This window comes from Cervus elaphus, chromosome 4 (assembly GCF_910594005.1).
Source record: "Cervus elaphus chromosome 4, mCerEla1.1, whole genome shotgun sequence".
Taxonomy (NCBI): Eukaryota; Metazoa; Chordata; class Mammalia; order Artiodactyla; family Cervidae; genus Cervus; species Cervus elaphus.
In genome coordinates this window covers 49,608,678-49,626,089 of record NC_057818.1, presented here as the reverse complement: position 1 = coordinate 49,626,089, position 17,412 = coordinate 49,608,678, and the positions used below count along the sequence as shown (strand labels likewise).

The 17,412-nt window shown below is 47.8% G+C and overlaps 1 protein-coding gene and 1 long non-coding RNA gene across 3 annotated transcripts; one reads left to right on the top strand and one right to left on the bottom strand.

Annotated features, from left to right (window-relative positions):
- The first annotated feature begins 124 nt into the window (after positions 1-124).
- Positions 125-5,618, top strand: LOC122692013. Of its 2 annotated transcripts, XR_006340557.1 has the most exons (4): positions 125-310; positions 3,173-3,365; positions 4,985-5,085; positions 5,543-5,618. It is a non-coding gene; the product is annotated as an uncharacterized LOC122692013 (long non-coding RNA). The 2 variants fall into 2 exon arrangements; XR_006340558.1 differs by lacking the exon at positions 3,173-3,365.
- Positions 5,619-5,660: 42 nt separating this feature from the next.
- PSMC4 (proteasome 26S subunit, ATPase 4) lies at positions 5,661-15,917 on the bottom strand. The gene is made up of 11 exons (XM_043899157.1): positions 15,765-15,917; positions 14,779-14,877; positions 13,963-14,149; positions 10,915-11,061; positions 10,724-10,833; positions 10,527-10,620; positions 6,820-6,987; positions 6,658-6,734; positions 6,349-6,517; positions 6,087-6,142; positions 5,661-5,899 (listed from the first exon to the last, which is right to left on the bottom strand). Exons 1-11 carry the CDS (start codon positions 15,798-15,800, stop codon positions 5,786-5,788), a joined length of 1,257 nt encoding a protein of 418 aa, XP_043755092.1. The 5' UTR covers positions 15,801-15,917; the 3' UTR covers positions 5,661-5,785.
- Positions 15,918-17,412: the final 1,495 nt, after the last annotated feature.

The window sequence follows — 17,412 nt, the reverse complement described above, 5'->3', positions numbered from 1 at the left end:
AGGCCCTCCCCTTGGGCCTTCTGGGGGGAGGGCCTTCTGGGAAATGTAGTCCACGGCCGGTAGCCGGTGGGCTTGGGCTCTGAGTGCGCAGGCGCCCGCACGCTCGGACAGGGCGGCTCTCGTCCCGGACTGTGGTACCCGCGTACTCTCGCGGTGAGCTGAAGAACTCAGCCGGGAGCAGTCCCGGCTGTGCGAGCCTCGGCGGACCTCCAGACAATGGAGTCCAGAGTCTTGACAGCCTAGTGCGTCCGTGGTGCCGCCCTGAGGCCGAGCGCGTGCGAGGCGGATTCTGTCAGATCCTTCCCTCGAGGTAGTCCCGGCGCGTGGTTCACAGGCGTGTGTCCCTATGTACCCGGCCTCGTGAGCGTGTGTACGTGTGTATGTGTGTTTGCCGCTGGGAGGGTTGCGGGACCGACTACGCCTTCGGCTGAGAATGAGTTGTGTTTCTGCGTGTGTGTAATTCTTTGGGTGCCAGACGGCGTGTGCTGAAGCAGCACCTAACTGGAAGGAGTCCACGGCCTGGAGTGTGATTCGTGACTGAGCAGTGAGGTGAGAGCCGCGGTGGAGACCGTGGCTGTGCAGGAGTGTGACGGGGGTGATGTGTGTGTGTGATGGGGTGGGTATGCGGGTTGCAGTGTGACGGGAGTGGTTGAGCGGCGGGTGCAAGTCAGGCTGTGTGGAGGTAGGTCTGTGAATCTTGAGTGTCTGTGTGTGGTACATCACGGGTGCCAGTGGCCTTGTGACTGGTACACGTGTGTGATCATATGAGCCACAGATCTGTTATAAAAAAGAATACGTTGCATCTTCTTGCAGCATCAGCTGTGTTTCACGACTTGAGCTGAAGATTTGTCATTTATCTGTCAAACAGTTTTGCCTGTCTGTATAGAATGAATGGTCTCCTCTAGTAGCTCAGAAGGTAAAGCATCCGCCTGCAGTGCAGGAGACCCGGGTTGGATCCCTGAGTCAGGCAGATCCCCTGGAGAAGGGCATGGCAACCCACTCCAATATTCTTGCCAGGAGAACTCCCATAGACAGAGGAGCCTGGCTGGCTACCATGGGGTCGCAAAGAGTCGGACCCAACTCTGTGACTAACACACACATAGAATTGAGTGAATTTTTTCATAGAGAAAAATGGAAACCATAGTAATTTTTTTTATTATGAAGGAATTCTTTCCACTCTTCTGTGATGTTATGGGTCTGTGGCAGATACTTTTGAGAATCTTGGACTGAAAAAAATATTTCACTTTATGCTTGGGAAGGCAGTGTGCCATAGAATTAGTCAGATGATAACACATTCTGTACTTCCTCTCCCCTTTCTGAGCAATTCAGTCCTAAAGCTGTAAGATGGGCTTGGAGCCTGAGCAGGATGAGGAGGGTGGTCATGCAGGGAGTGGTTTGAGACACTGGGGCTGGGATTCTGATCAAATAAGTAAATATATCAAATGCAATGGGAGCAGCCAGGCATCTCCCTATCAGCGGGGAACCTCAGACATGGAAAAGGAGATGAACCTTGGGATGGCAGGTTGAAACTAGATGTAATAGTTTGAACTCACAATTATCTATATGGTTCTTGGCCTTCCCCAATCAATAGAAATTGACTAAAGGCCAGACAGGCAATTCACACAAGGCTTTACTGGGACTCCTGCCGGCTGCAGTAGGGAGCATAACAGGTTCCCTTGTTTGCTCCCCAAGGGGTGGGTGTGAGCTCGTTCCTTATATGGGGTGAGGGTAGGGGTGTGTCCAGGGGTCAGACTGGAGGGGTAGCTTAGGTGGTTTGCCCACCCTCTGGTGGTGGTGAATGCAGGGAGGCATGTGCAGTAACCCTGCTTTTGCTTCCAGCTCTTCAGAAATGGCATTTGGGGTTTGGGGGGTTGGTTTTTTTTTTTTTTTTATCTTTTGGTCCAGAATTTGCCTGTGTATGCAAACAGTTATTTGTAGTCCCATATACTTTCTTTGTATTTTGTAGTTCAAGGAGAGGTGTGTCTAGGTGCAACATTGCAGTACTGAAGCAGAGAGTCCCAGGCCTGTCTCAGATTGATACAAAAATTAGTAGGTGCTGGACCACTGAGGGCACCAGGCTTACTTCTGGAGAGAACCCTGCTCTCCCTTGCAGGACTCTGGGGTCAGCATCTGCCTGGCCTGATATATCCCTGCTTCAGCAGGAGTAGTCACTGTTCTGAGCGTTCCACTGGAGCCTCCTATCCTATGACATGACAGTACGTATACCTTAACAGGCAAAATGTCCAAGTCATGTTTTGGGATAATTTGTGAGGATAAGTAAAGGAAAAAAGAAGATGCAGTCTTTGGGATGTTGAGCACCATCTGTTTCAGGCTCTTTCTTCTTATACATCATCCTCCTCCTCTTTTCCCCATGAGGCTGACATGGAAGACTGTTTAAGTCATCTGGGATGGCTGTGGTGTGATCTGTGGCATCATGACATGGCTTCTGGTCTGGGCAGACAGTGGGGATGTTTGTCATGTTGCTGCATTGGTACAGTCATTTTTGATCAATCAAGTCCTTTTTAACAACTTAGCAGTACATATACTGTAGTCTCATCTGAGCTATGCTTACTGATCCTGGTTGTACTCAAAGGAAATGTTACTAAGGAATACATGAGGGACTTCCCAGGTGGCCCAGTGGTTAAGAATCCATCTTGCAGTGCGGGATGTGGGTTCGATCCCTGGTCAGGGAACTTAGAGCCTTTGTGCTGTGGAGCAACTAAGCCTGTGCACCACAACTAGAGTCCGTGTACCAAAACGAAAGATCCCGCATGAGGCAGCGAAGATCTCGAGTGCTGCAACTAAGACCTGATGCAGCCAAATAATAGTAATAAAAAAAAAAAAAAATATATGTGAAACCTGGGGAAATGATCAACATTTGTCTAAACTGTTGGCTCTATCAAGCCAGGGTATACTCTCCATTGTAGGAATTGCAGAGGTATTCACAAAATGGATCATTAATGCTCCTGGGCAGTTTCATAGGAATTTCTTTTTCAGTGGAAACCTACCACCTGGTCCTTGCATGATAGTCACACAAGTGTACTATTTATAATAAGTTGTTACATTATACATTTATATTTTGGGCTTCTTTATGTGTATTATTATAATTAAAACAATTAAAAACAAAACAGTTTACATATATTTGTTTTTTTTCTTTCTCTTGTCTTTGCAGAGCAGACAGAGAAAAGGGATCTGTTTCCCTTAGTAGGAAAACATTTGCTTTCAAGACTCCACTTCCAGTGTGTTCATGTTGTCTGGGCTGTTCCGCAAACTGGCCTTACTTTTTCCTTCTTAATGCAGTAGCATGTAGCTGAGAACAGAAAAAAGCAGTCCCTGACATCCAGGAACTGGCTTGACACTTACAGGTAGGCCTCAGTGGTATTGAAAGATAGCCTACTGCTCACAGCTGAGCCACATTATCCTGTTGGACATAAGCAGTCTCAGAACATCAGCATCAGGATCACTCAGACCATAATGATGGGAGGCCACTCTATAATTTTGTCTAAGCACAGACAACAAGCTTGCTGGGCAACCTTCAAAATATACCATATATCCCCTCTTCCAGCTAATGTGAGTGGCTACTACTTTTTACCAATTAGAGCTTCACACTAGTCCGCTGTCATTTCTGGGGTACATGGCTTTGTTTTTTTCCCAGTCTCTTTGCCCTTTATCACTGATGTTTACAATGTGTTTTGTCCCTTTGTGACAGGACCCAGGGATCATTCCTGCCTTTAAATTAGGTAGTTAACAAAGCCATACCAAAAAAAAAAAAAGAATGGATTTTACAAGTACTCTTGAAGGAGGGAGAGTAAAGGAAGGAAACTGCTGAAGTGAGGTTTGATCCCTGGGTAGGAAAGATCCCTTGGAGGAGGAAATGGCAACCCACTCCAGTATTCTTGCCTGGGAAATCCCTTGGACAGAGGAGCCTGGTGGGCTGCACTCCATGGGGTCCCAAGAGTTGGACACGACTTAGCAACTAAATAACAAATCTAATTCAAGTGTAGGACTTCCCTGGTGGTCCAGTGGTTAACATACCACATTTCCAAAGCAGGGGCAGGGGTTTGATCCCTGGTTAGGGAACTAAGATCCTACATACTGTGTGGCACAGCCAAAAAAAAAAAAAAGGTCAAGTATATATTGAATACAAAGTGTATTAGAAAAAAAAGCATTCCCATGGGACACTTACCTTGTATTTCCCTGTCTACTTCCAGGAGGCAAGGACCTCTCATCCTTTTGTTTCTTTTGAAATTTACTTTCATTATTTCTAAATTATATGCTTTTGTAAACTCATCAGTTTTGATATTAGCTGCTACTGAATATGAACAGTGAAGACTTCAGGTGTCTTAACAATACACTTTCCTCTTGATCATGCTGCTTGGTTTCCTCAGAAGGAATCCTTCAGGTGCCTGCCCAGGGCACTTAATTAATCTCATCTTCAGCATGGCCCCTGTCTCATCCTTGCCCGAGGTACACCAGCCCAGAAACTGCTGGCCCAGCCTTTGCAAAGTAAATCTGAGGTCTTCAGCCAGGCCTGGAGTAACAACAGCTCATTTGTTTCCTGCACACTCAGTGTATCAATTTTGGTTTTTATATAGCCTTTCAGGCAATCCTCCTGTTTCCTGCCCTCACCTTCAGAACCTGGCCCCTCTGGATTCTGAAAATGTAGTCTGTTTCTGGACTTCCCATTAGTTCAGGTTCACATTTCCTCAGATCTGCTACATCAACAAGGGGATCTCTGCCTCTTTTCAAAATTGTTTCATTGCCACCTCCTCCCTCCTTCTGTGTCCACATGAATTTATAACCTACTTTTGTTTTTGTGAGGTGCCAGGAGGGAGGAAGAATTGATTTCTCTGCTCAACCTGCCATGCTTACCTACAGAGGAATCACCCGTCTCTTCAAGGACCTGATTCCTCAACTATTTTTCCTTATACCTTCTTACCATCTCACTCCCAACTATATGGTGACATTCATACATTTATCTAAGGAACATGAACTGACTGTCTGCCACGTGTGGGTGCTGAGACTTGAATTGTGATCAAGCTACAGTCCCTGACTACGAGGGAGTCCAGTCTGGAGGAGGCAAATGTAAGAAGTCCCAAGCAGAGCATGTGCATGGTGCAAGGGCAGCATAGGAAAGGGTTACTTCCCAACTTGGGGTAGCGGGGAAGACTCCCCAGAGGGAGAGGGGTCTAAACAGAGACTTCAAGAGAAAAGTGGGAACTGATCCTACCAAACACATCTGTGTCCCAGTGAGATGGTAGGAAGAGCCAGAGACATTCACAGAACTCAGGCATCCAACTTTCCCCTTGCCCCCTCATCCCTGCTCCAGGGGACCCTACTGGGTGGTTCCTCTGTCCTTGATACGTATTCTGAGTGCAAAGAAGGTGGGAATTGCCCAAAACTTGAATGGTCGTCTACCTGTAGGAAGTGTGGGTGGGGAGATTATAGAGGCTTTATTTTGTGGTCATGGGCTGTTCATTTTCCATCCTTTTCCCCAAATTTCTGAAGCCATTTAGTGTTAATTCTTTACTTTTCCCTCAAGCTGTAACCCAGGCCACGTACCTCAACTGCATATCTGTCAGGAGAGCAGGAGGGGCACAGAGGATCCTATTCAAGGCCCAGCTTCTCCAAAGGAGTTAAACTTGTAAGGAGAAATTAAACAGATTTAATCATATTTGTTTAATGAATAAATCAATCCTGGGTAAAGAGGAAAGAGAACTAGGTTTGGGGAAAGAGGCTGGGGAGGTGAGAGAAGCCCCCAGCCCCTGTGGTTTGGGTAGAGGAGTCATTTGTAAAATTCATGCTCCTGTTCGTCCTTCTTGATGACTGTCTTGTATGCTTTCTCGAAGTCCTTGGCCAAAACAATGTAGCGATTCTCTCGGACAGCCAACATCCCGCTCTGTCAAGGGATAAGAGTTAAAACTTACTCCTTGCACCCCCCGCCTCCAGTGATGGTGCAGGAAGACACAGACGCAGCCCAAGACCCAGGGAGGCAAAGAGGGACAGAAGGACCGTGGCAGAGTGGTTTCAAGAGGAAGACTCTTCACACACACCCCTGCCCAATCTAGACAGAAACCATCACTCACCTCCTGACAGATGGAGTTGATATCAGCTCCTGAAATCTTATCTGGTCTGGCCACATCTGTGGCAGATGTGTTAAGGAAACCATTCCCTGCACGACAGGGTTAACACCCAGAGCCAGAAGTTGTTCGTGGGCTGTCTTTGTTATCAGCCCTCTCCCCAGACCTTGGTCTCCCACCTGCTCAATCTGGGTGGTGGTGATGGCAGAGGTGGAGATACCACCCCCATTCCCAACGGTGACCTCCCCTTGCTTCTAAAGGAGGATACAATCTTCCAAGTCAACCTCCTCAGAGAGATTCATCTTGCTGGTGATAGTAGAGAAAATCAGTCTCTTCTGCCGGCGGTCAGGGAGTGGAAATTCAATTTTTCGGTCAAGGCGTCCCGGCCGCAGCAGGGCAGGATCCAGGGTGTCTGCTCTGTTTGTGGCCATGATCACCTGGCATTGGGGACAGGCCAGCTCAGACCTCTGTCCCTTCTACACTCTCCCTCCCCCTGCAACAGCTGTCCCCTCACAGGCCAGCCTCCATCCTTCTGATTCCCACACCACACCTCCCCTGCCCATCCTGAATCCCAAACCTTGACGTTGACGTTCTGATCGAATCCATCCATTTGATTCAGTAGCTCCAGCAGGATTCTCTGAACCTCCCTGTCAGCTGGAGAGTATGTAACACGGTCAGCCTAGGGCATCCCGTAGGCAAGGCTGCCCAAGACCCCAGGCCCTGTGTGGGCATCACTCACCCCCTGTCTGGGCATCGAATCTCTTGGTGGCAATGGCATCAATCTCATCTATGAAGATGATGGCAGGTGCGTTCTCCTTGGCCAGGCGGAACACATCCCGGACCATGCGAGGGCCCTCGCCCAGGTATTTCTGTACGAACTCTGAGCCCACGACGCGGATGAATGCAGCTGATGGCAGGATGACAGGGGTCAGATGAGAATGGGACTCCTGCCTATAGGGCCCCATACTACTTTAACTGAAACTGAGCATCCCTTCAGGACATCCATTTCTTTGGATGCCCACTCCAAGTGGTCATGACCTGGGCAGGGTCCTAGATCCAGTCAGGAGGACCAGCTACTCACTCGTACCCCTCAGAGACCCAGCAGCCCAAATTGTGAATCCTGCCTAGGGATGTGCCATTTTTTGGCTCAACATTTAAAAATCGGGTTATTTTAAAAAATGTGTCTGTACTCCAACATGCCTCTAAAATAGAGCTAGAGGCGTTCGTGGAATCCAACGTATATTAAAAAAAAAAAAGTGGATTTTCAGAGTGCTTACAAAAACCAGCAAGAAAACAAGTTTTTCATACACTAAGGCATCATGTTGCCTCACCAGGAGCTCAGTTCCATTTGCTCCAAGGACCCACCTTTGAATACCATGCAAGAGTCAGGAATCAGCAGCACATATTCTGACGTAACAAGTGGCAATGGGGCTGACAACAGGTTTGCTTTGGGCCTGCCTCACCTTTCTATCTTTTCTTAAGAGTTTAACTTGTTTGTTAGTGTCTGGATGTGGCTCTGTGTTGCTCGGAGCAACCTTCAGGACACTCCTTCCAGGTACCACAGAGAAAGGAGACACAGAATCCACGGTGTAGACCTGGTCATAAACTAGGAGCTGTGCAGCTTGTAGCCCTGTCCTTCTCTAATATGGTGGCCACTGGCCACAAGCAAATGAAATGTGGCTGGTCCAAACAAAATGAGATGTACGCTAAGTGTGAAATACATACCAGACTTCAAAAGACAGTACCAAAAAAAGTAAAACATCTCAATAAATGTCCATCAACAAATGAACGAACAGATAAAATATGCTTTATACATATAGTGGAAAATGATTTGGCCTTTAAAAGGAAGTATGTTCTGACATATTCCAACATGGGTGAGCCCTGAAGACATTATGCTAAGTGAAAGAAGGCAGTCACGAAAAGATAAATACCATATGACTCATTCACATACATGAGGTGCCCAGAACAGGCAAATTCAGAGACTGAAAGTAGAATAGAGGGTTATCAGGGATGGTGGGAAGGGAGAAATAGGGAATTATTGTTAATGAGTACAGAGTTACAGTTTGGGATGATGAACAAGTTCTGTAAATGGACAGTGGTGATGACTGCACAGAACTGTGAATGCACTTGTCACTTGTAAATTGTACACTCACAAAGTGGTTAAAATAATAAATTTTACATATATTTTACTACAATGACAAAATTATAGAAAAAACTCAAATTTCATATCTGCTACATGTTAAAATAACATTTTGAACATACCAATTAAATGAGAAATAGATATATTTTACACTTAAGTTCACCTGTTTAACGTGTTTAAAAAAACGAGTACTTAAAAATTTAAATTATATATATAGCTTGCATTCTACCGCTGACCCTTGAACAACACAGAGTTTAGGGGCCCCAACCCTCTGTGTAGTAGAAAATCTGTGTATAACTTTACAGCTGGCCCCCCGTATCTGCAGTTTTGCATCTGTGGATTCATCCAACCAGGCATCCTGTGAGAAAATCTGGGTACAAGTGAACTCTCGGAGTTCAAGCCTCTGTTGTTCCAGGGCCAAATGTATTTCTATTGAACTCGGCCTGTCTACAACCACCTTGCTCTCAGGACAACAGCCAAACTCTCTTATATTAGCACTAAGATGATTTATATTCATGCCCTTTCTGACCTCTTCAGCCTCATCTTCTGGTCCCACAGCCCCTCCTTCAGTCAGCCTTCATCAGTTATTTTCTGAGCACCTACCACAATTCAGCTACTGGGCGGGCACTGGAAACACAAAAGGACAAAATCACCAGTTCCCTGCCCCCACAGAGTTTAGTCACGTCTACTCACCACTACTCATGACTCCCTAGGTAAGTTCTTTCCCACCCCCTGGCCTTTTCAAATGCTATTCCCTCTCCTTACGGAGTGCCTGGCAGACTCCTCACACCTCTCTTCTGGGACCCCTCTCTGAGAGGCCTATGCAGAATGGATTGACAACCCTCCTGGAGGGCTATCCCACTACCTTCCTTGAGGCATTTGTTACTCTGTAGACTGTCCCCACTGGAGGCTCACTTCCTACCATGACCTCTTGCTCACGCAGCTTCAACTATAGGGGCTTCCTCACTGTTCTGGGACATTAAGCACATACCTGCCTCAAGGCCTTTGCACCAGCGAAGTCCCTCAGCCTGACACACTCCATCTCCCAGACATTCACGTGACTCACTCTCTCAAAAGCGTATTCTAGGTCTTTACATAAATGTCACCTCAGAAGAGCCTTCCCTGACCACCTCCAGTCCTGCACATAAAGCTACAGCCCATTTTTCCCTGTCTCCCTGCCTCTTAGTTGTTCTCTTCTGGCATTTAGCACCATATGACATAGGACCTATTCATTCATCTGTTCAAGTACTTCCTCAACTAAGATATCACCTCTATGAGGTATGGAGACTTTGTTCTGTTCACGGCCATGTCTTCTGCACCTAGGACACAGCTTGTTATGTATCAAGTGCTCAATAAATATTGAATGACTGAGTTCTAAGTGTTTATTTTCCTTTTTTCCTCAGCCAAACTGGGAAATTCTCCAATGCAGGAGACATGTCTGGCTCATCACTCTATCCCAACACCGGGGACTGCAGAAGTTCAGTGATCTGCTAAACCAATGAATGATCACGACAATGGCTAATATTTACTATACTTACTATGTGCCGAGGTACAGTTTTAGAAGCTTTATATTGATTTAATCCTCTGAATAATCCAGAAAATCAGGAAATGGAGTCACAGAGAGGCTAACTTGCCAAGAAGTTACATAAACTAACTTACATAAGTAGTACAACCTTACATAAGAAGTTGTTAAGAGGTCCGTATTTCAAAAACCCAGGCAGCCTGACTCACTGCTTACACAATACCCTCTACTGCTCCCTGGCTTCGTACATTAAGATTTTAAGAATCCTGTTTTTAGGCTTTACAAACAGTAATACAGTGACTTTCAGACATCGTTGTTTGAAACTTACAAGAAATACATTTGTACAACCGCAGCAGACAGGTGTATGCATATTTGTGTGCGTTAAGTTGCACAAACAATATGGGCTCTTAGTATGTGGGGTGAACTCTGATGTCTTCTGTTCTGTTTTACTTTTTAAAATGCTGGTTAGAACCCATGAATTTGAACTCATAATTACTAACAGGTCATGACCCACCAAAGGAAAACTATGTTATTATTTCATTAATTCTCTCCACAATCATGCTACGAAATGAATGTTTTATTAGATGAGGAAGTTGAGGCACAAGAGTAAAGTCACCTCCCCAGGATGGCAGCACCACACGGTAAGACACATTGGGGCTTTGACCCCAGAGCCCACATTCCTAATCGCCATGCCGCGCTACTTCCTGGGGAGGATGAGAGAGCTGAGGGCAAGGCTGGAAAAGCCCAGAAGACCAGAGCTTGGGGGAGGGGCCAAGCGGCTCACCTGTCGTGTGATGAGCCACGGCCTTGGCCAGCATGGTCTTCCCGCAGCCAGGTGGGCCGTACATGAGGACTCCTCGGGGTGGGTCGATGCCGATCTGAAGCCCAGAGGTGGAGAGAAGGATGAGCCAGGGAGTCCGTCACCAGCTGGAGACCCAGCGGACCCGGCCTCTCCCTCCCCTGCCAGATCTGGCTCCTTACCTGCTTGTAGAGCTCGAAGTGTGTGAGTGGGAGCTCCACGGCCTCCCGCACCTCCTGCTTCTGGATGTCCATGCCCCCGATATCTGCATACATCACGTCTGGCTTCTGATCTGGTGGGAGAGCAGAGCTGGGGCTCCCAGCCTGGCCCGCAGGGTCCCTTCAGGCCTCCCCGGCCCTGGGCTCCCCCTCACCTGAGGTGAGCATCATGATGCTGCTGTCGGCCTCGGGAGGCAGCACGTCCACCAGGGCGTTGCTGTGCTTGTGGAGGGCCACCGAGGCGTTGGGCTTGAGTAGCTCCCGGTCAATGGTGCTCAGGATGCGCACATAGTAGTTGGAGCCTTTGTGAAGGACGAGAAGGGAAAGGGGAAAATGAGAAGCTGCAGATTCTACCCCTAACTCTGGAGCTCCAGACCAGGTGACCAGCAGCCCCCTGGAATGCCCCGCCCTGGATGTCCCCCAGCACGTCTCCCTCACTGCCTCAGTGTGCTCTCCTATCTCCCCCGACCTGTGCTCCTCCTCCTGGGCCCCTGTCTCGGGGAGGCCTGTGGTCCCGAGTCACTAGAGAGTGACCTAAGCCTCATCCTGGGCTTTCCTCTGTTTCCCTCCATAGCCTGTCAGTCATCATGGCCTTCCGCTAGCCTCCTAAAGTGTTTCTCTGACCAGTCCCTCCCCTCCTCCCCAGGGACCTCTGCCCCGATTCAGCACCATCCTCTCCTATCTAATTTATTATTTGTTTATGGCTGCACTGACTCTTTGTTGCTTTCTTTACGAGAGGGCTTTCTCTGCTTGCAGTGAGCAGGGGCTATTCTCTAGTGCAGAGCATGGGCTCTAGGGCACACGGGCTTCCGTAGTTGCGGTGCATGGGTTTAGCTGCCCTGCGGCATGTGGAATATTCCTGGACCAGGGCTTGAACTTGTGTCCCCTGCACTGGCAGGTGGACTCTCTACCACTAGACCAGCAGGGAATTCCTCCGTTCCCATCGAGGTCTCTGCCACAGACTCTTGGCTTGCCCAGACTCCTTTATCTCACCTCCCCAGTCCACCTTCTACATTTCTGGTAGTGACACACACATCTCCTTCTGGTCTCAATCTTTCTCCTGACCTCCAGACTTGGCTGTCCTGTAGCCTCCCAGACACTTCCCTGTAATGTTCCAGGCTGCCCTCACTCTCTCGACAAGGCTGCTTTCCTGCCCATGTCGCCATCTCAGAGAGAGCCACTCTGAGTTCAACAGATCAAAGACACACTCACTTTGGATCTCTCCCCCCCTTCACTACCAACTCCAGGGTCCAGTCACACACCTTTCCCCACAAGCTTTACAATCATATGGCTTGATCTGGAGGAGCAGAGGCCAGAAGCAAGAAAAGACAGGTAAGACGCAGAAACAATGACCATCAGGAAGGCAGCACCTAGACCCATGTTAATAACAGCAGCTCTCACATAATAACTGAGTCCTAACCAGAGCCCAATCTCGCTTCACCTATGTTTTCAAATTGCATGTCCCAACTCAGTCCCAAAGAAAGGCAATGCCAAAGAATGTTCAAACTGCCGCACGACTGCACTCATCTCACACGCTAGTAAAATAATGCTCAAAATTCTCCAAGCCAGGCTTCAGCAGTATGTGAACCGTGAACTTCCAGATGTTCAAGCTGGTTTTAGAAAAGACAGAGGAACCAGAGATCAAATTCCCAACATCCACTGGATCATCGAAAAAGCAAGAGAGCTCCAAAAAAACATCTATTTCTACTTTACCGACTACGCCAAAGCCTTTGACTGTGTGGATCACAACAAACTGTGGAAAATTCTCAAAGAGATGGGAATACCAGACCACCTTAGCTGCCTTCTGAGAAACCTGTGTGCAGGTCAAGAAGCAACAGTTAGAACTGGACATGGAATAACAGACTGGTTCCAAATCGGGAAAGGAGTACATCAAGGCTATATATTGTCACCCTGCTTATTTAACTCATATGCAGAGTACATCATGAGAAACCCTGGGCTGGAGGAAGCACAAGCTGGAATCAAGATTGCCAGGAGAAATATCAACAACCTCAGATATGCAGATGATACCACCCTTATGGCAGAAAGTGAAGAAGAACTAAGAGCCTCTTGATGAAAGTGAAGGAGGAGAGTGAAGAAGTTGGCTTAAAGCTCAACATTCAAAAAACTAAGATCATGGCATCTGGTCCCATCACTTCATGGCAAATAGATGGGGAAACAGTGGCTGCTTTATTTTTCTGGGCTCCAAAATCACTGCAGATGGTGATTGCAGTCATGAAATTAAAAAGACGCTTACTCATTGGAAGGAAAGTTATGACCAACCTAGACAGCATATTAAAAAGCAGAGACATTACTTTGCCAACAAAGGTCTGTCTAGTCAAGGCTATGGTTTTCCCAATAGTCATGTATGGATGTGAGAGTTGGACTATAAAGAAAGCTGACTGCCGAAGAACTGATGTTTTTGAAGTGTGGTGTTGGAGAAGACTTTTTTTTTTTGGCCCTACTCCCTGGAGAAGACTCTTGAGAGTCCCTTGGACTGCAAGGAGATCCAACCAGTCCATCCTAAAGGAAGATCAGTCCTGAGTGTTCATTGGAAAGACTGATGTTGAAGCTGAAACTCCAATACTTTGGCCACCTGATGCAAAGAGGTGACTTATTTGAAAAGACCCTGATGCTGGGAAAGATTGAGGGTAAGAGGATAAGGGGACGACAGAGGATGAGATGGTTGGATGGCATCACTGACTCAATGGACATGAGTTTGGGTAGGCTCTGGGAGTTGGTATTGGACAGGGAGGCCTGGTGTGCTGTGGTTCATGGGGTCGCAGAGTTGGACATGACTGAGCAACTGAACTGAACTGAACTGAGTAGTAGTTGTGAAATTATTTTAGATAGTCATGACCAGAATGCTGTTTAAAACAAAACAGAATGGAACAGAATAGAAAACTACAGTATCACACCACAATGAGGCTAAAAACCTTCAGTCAAACTTTTACTGTATAAGTTATATATACATACTTATAGAGAAGAGTGAAAGGGAGAGAACATAAAATATGTAAAATATATTTCTACTTTTGCATCAGACTGAAAATACTCTGAAAAACACTATTACACCTAAACACTAAAAACACTATCTTCCCTTGTTTGCCATTGTAAGTTCCTGGCACATGGCAGGAAATAGTTAACAGCTGTTGAATGGACAGATGGGTAAACAACCCCCCCCCGCCCCACCCCCCAGCGCCATGTACCTGTGGTGGAGCCCACGATGGCTGTATTCTGATCCACAGCCTCCAGAAACTGCCCGATAACCAATGGGATGCTCTGAATTCGTTTCACCTCCTCCTGGGCATGGAGGAATTCCTTCTTCAGGTTCTTTTGCTCATCCTTGATATACTCCTCCTGCACCTCCAGGAACTCCAGCTCCTGCTGCAGCTTCTGTGAGCAGACAGTGGAGAAGCAGGGGATGGTTCCAGGCCTTGCTGAGCCAAGGAATGAAGGTAGGGGAAGTATGGGATGCTGAGCCCTGCGCAGGGTCCAGACTGGTTTTGTTTTGTTAATTTTTTTTATTAGCATATAGTTGATTTACAATGTTGTGTTAGTTTCAAGTATATACCAAAGTGAATCAGTTATACATATACCCACTCTTTTTTCTTAGTTTCTTTTCCCATTTAGGACATTACAGAGTATAGAGTTGAGTTCCCTGTCTTATTCCCTGGTAAAGATCCCCTGGAAAAGAAAACGGTATCCTTTTCCAGTATTCTTTTTTATTTATTTTTTAATTGAAGGATAATTGCTTGACATAATTTTGTTGCTTTCTGCCAAATATCAGCAAGAATCAGCTATAAGTATGCATATGTCCCCTCCCTCTTGTACCTCCCTCCCCATACCACTCCTTTAGGTTTTTACAGGGCCCCTGTTTGCCACTCCAGTATTCCTGCCTGGGAAATCCCATGGACATATGTGCCTCCTGGGCTCCAGTCCATGGGGTCACAAAGAGTCAGACAGGACTTAGTGACTAAACAACAACTACAACGTTGATACTTTGCGGACTGTCTTGAATGTACCTTGTAGCGGCTGTAGAGATCCTCCAGGTCCTCTGGCTCAGGCCCCAGGAAGGACAGGCCAGTCTGGGGCCGTGACACAGACAGGGCTGGGATCTCATCCTAGGCCACGGAGGGAAATTCAGGTTGGAAGAAGGTCCCCTTATGAAAAAATCTAAAGCCCCCCTCCCCACTTCACCATGAAGTCACTTGGCCCCTAATAGGTTCCTGACATCATTCAGCACCCTAAATAGATCCTGGGAACTTCTCAGCCCCCTAAAGAGGTTCCTGAAGTCACCCAGCTCCTAACAAGCTCCTCGGTCACACAGCCTTCCAAACAGATCTTCTGGTATCATATGCCACTTGTAACATGTCCTCAATGTCCCAACTGCCATCTATGGCCTAAATGTCTGATCAACTCCTTACCAGACCCCAATGCCCTCCAGCCCCCCTCAACAGGTTCGAAATACTACAGGGATGCCTCAATTGACGGTGAAAATCACCATGCCTTCATACAGTCCTGGTATTACTGTTACCCCCCAAATATCCCTCATGAACTCCAACTCACATTAGGCCCATATGTCACCCAGCTCCCAGGCAGGCCCCAAACATCACCCGGCCAGATCACAGATATTACTTGGCGCTCCAACACCAGCTAAGCCCCAAATATCAGTCAGCTCCCCAGCTCAGCCTAATATATCATTCGGCCCCATGGCTGAATCCCATACATCACCCATCCCTAATGCCGCCGGGCCCAGCGATGTCACAGCATTCCACCTAAACCTCGAAATCATTCAGCCCCAAAGAACCTCTAGCGTCACCGTTTCCCCAGCCCCGCTTCCCAAGCCCTACTATCATCACTCATCCACCCAGCCCAGGCCTCGGATCGGCACGAAGCTCTCTACTGAGGCCTCCGAAATCACTCAGACCCACGCCTGGATCCCCAAAGTCACTCAGAATCCGATCCAGGTCGGCTTCGCCCTCTCCCCGCGACCGAGGCCCCACCACACCTGAGCTTTCTCCACCAGGATGCCTATCTCCTCCATAGTGACCAAGCCGGCCTCTGTGTGGCCCGGCCTAATCCAGTCACCGCTTCCGCTGACGCCACCGGAAAGCAAGGCCTGGATGGGTTCTGGGAAACGTAGTTTAAGACATCGGTGAGAGAAGGCTGAATGGGCGCGGTAGGTAAAGGGCAGGGCGGCTCCGTCCTGAGCTCCTCCCCCAAGACTTGCTTCTGCGCACTTCGTACCTCGCGGGCGCGCGGGAGGGCCCGGCGGTGCGCGTGCGCAATAGCGCGCGGCGCCGCAGTCTCGCGCGGCCTTTTCCGGCGCTGGTTTTCTTGACAGCAGGTGGCGCTGCCGGCATTGGTTTTTTCAAACCAGGGAATCTCCGAGATCTGTCAGATCTGGCCAAGTGCTATTCTTGTTTAGAGGCTTGGGCAGGGTTCCGCAGACTGGGGTCTTTAACGGGGTTTCCAAGTGGGCTGCAGCCGAGGATTGCCCTCCGCGCGGAGCCAGGAAGACCAAGGCTACTCGTAAAGGGTGACACCCCTTACCCAGCTCCAGCCCCCGGGTGAGAAGCTCCAAGCCCGCCATTACCGGTAGCCGCGAATCGAGTAGAACCCACGCATTACGGATGGAGAAAGTGAGGCAGCGCTGCCAGGAGTTGGGTCACTCGGGAGACCTGCAGATCTATACCAGGCCCTGTTGTTTAAGTTTTTACGTGCTCAATTCATTGAATCTTGACAGACATTATGTTCCTTCTTTCACTGTGAAAGAAACTAGAGCGCGGGGGGCCCAGATCTTCTTCTGTCTACAAAGCCTGTGCTTCCGGCCACGGGAAAACACTGCTGCTTATCACACCAGCTACAGTTTTGTTAAGTAAACTTTGTATTCAAGTACAGAGACGTATACATATCATTAATGTACCGTTCAACAGATTTGCACAAAGCGAACACACCCATGGCTTTCAGGTGGCACTAGTGGTAAAGAATCTGCCTGTCAGTGCCGGATATGCAAGAGACACGGGTTCGAACCCTGGGGTTGGGGAAGATGCCCCGGAGAAGGAAATGACAACCCACTCCAGTATTCTTGGGCTTCCCTGGTATCTCAGCTGGTAAAGAATCCGCCTGCAATGCAAGAGACCCCGATTCGATCCCCGGGTCAGGAAGATCCCCTGGAGAAGGAAATGACAACCCACTCCAGTATTCTTGCCTGGAGAATCCCATGGACAGGGGAGCCTGGTGAGCTCTGGTCTATAAGGTCGCACAGAGTTGGACATGACTGAAGCGACTTAGCAGCAGCAGCAGCATACATGGGAGAACTCAGAAAAACTGAGTAATCCCTTAAATATCTTAATTATCTCTCCTCTTCTACCTGTATCATTTCTACATTTCTGTCTTTGAGCTGTCTTCCATGTGGTCTGCCCTGTTTCCAATTTTTTCTAATGGTTCTTTATCTCATATATTGAGTCCTTTAGGTCCAGTTCTGTTTGGTTATTATTTTTATTTTGAGTTTCAATTTCCTTGGTATTCTTTCTGTTCATTATTTTTATTCCTAAGTTTACCAAACTGCCTTTCTGAGTTTTCTTGCAGCTCACTGAGTTTCTTCATGACAGGTATTTTGAAGTCTCTATCAATTAGATAGCAATATTCTTTGA

Coding starts and splice junctions, on each gene's coding strand:
- PSMC4 (XM_043899157.1), bottom strand. CDS start 15,800: ATGGAGGAGATAGGCATCCTGGTGGAGAAAGCTCAG. Junction 6,143..6,348: donor GGAGGTTGACTTGGAAGATT/GTATCCTCCTTT, acceptor CATCTGCCACAG/ATGTGGCCAGACCAGATAAG. Junction 5,900..6,086: donor TCAACTCCATCTGTCAGGAG/GTGAGTGATGGT, acceptor ATCCCTTGACAG/AGCGGGATGTTGGCTGTCCG.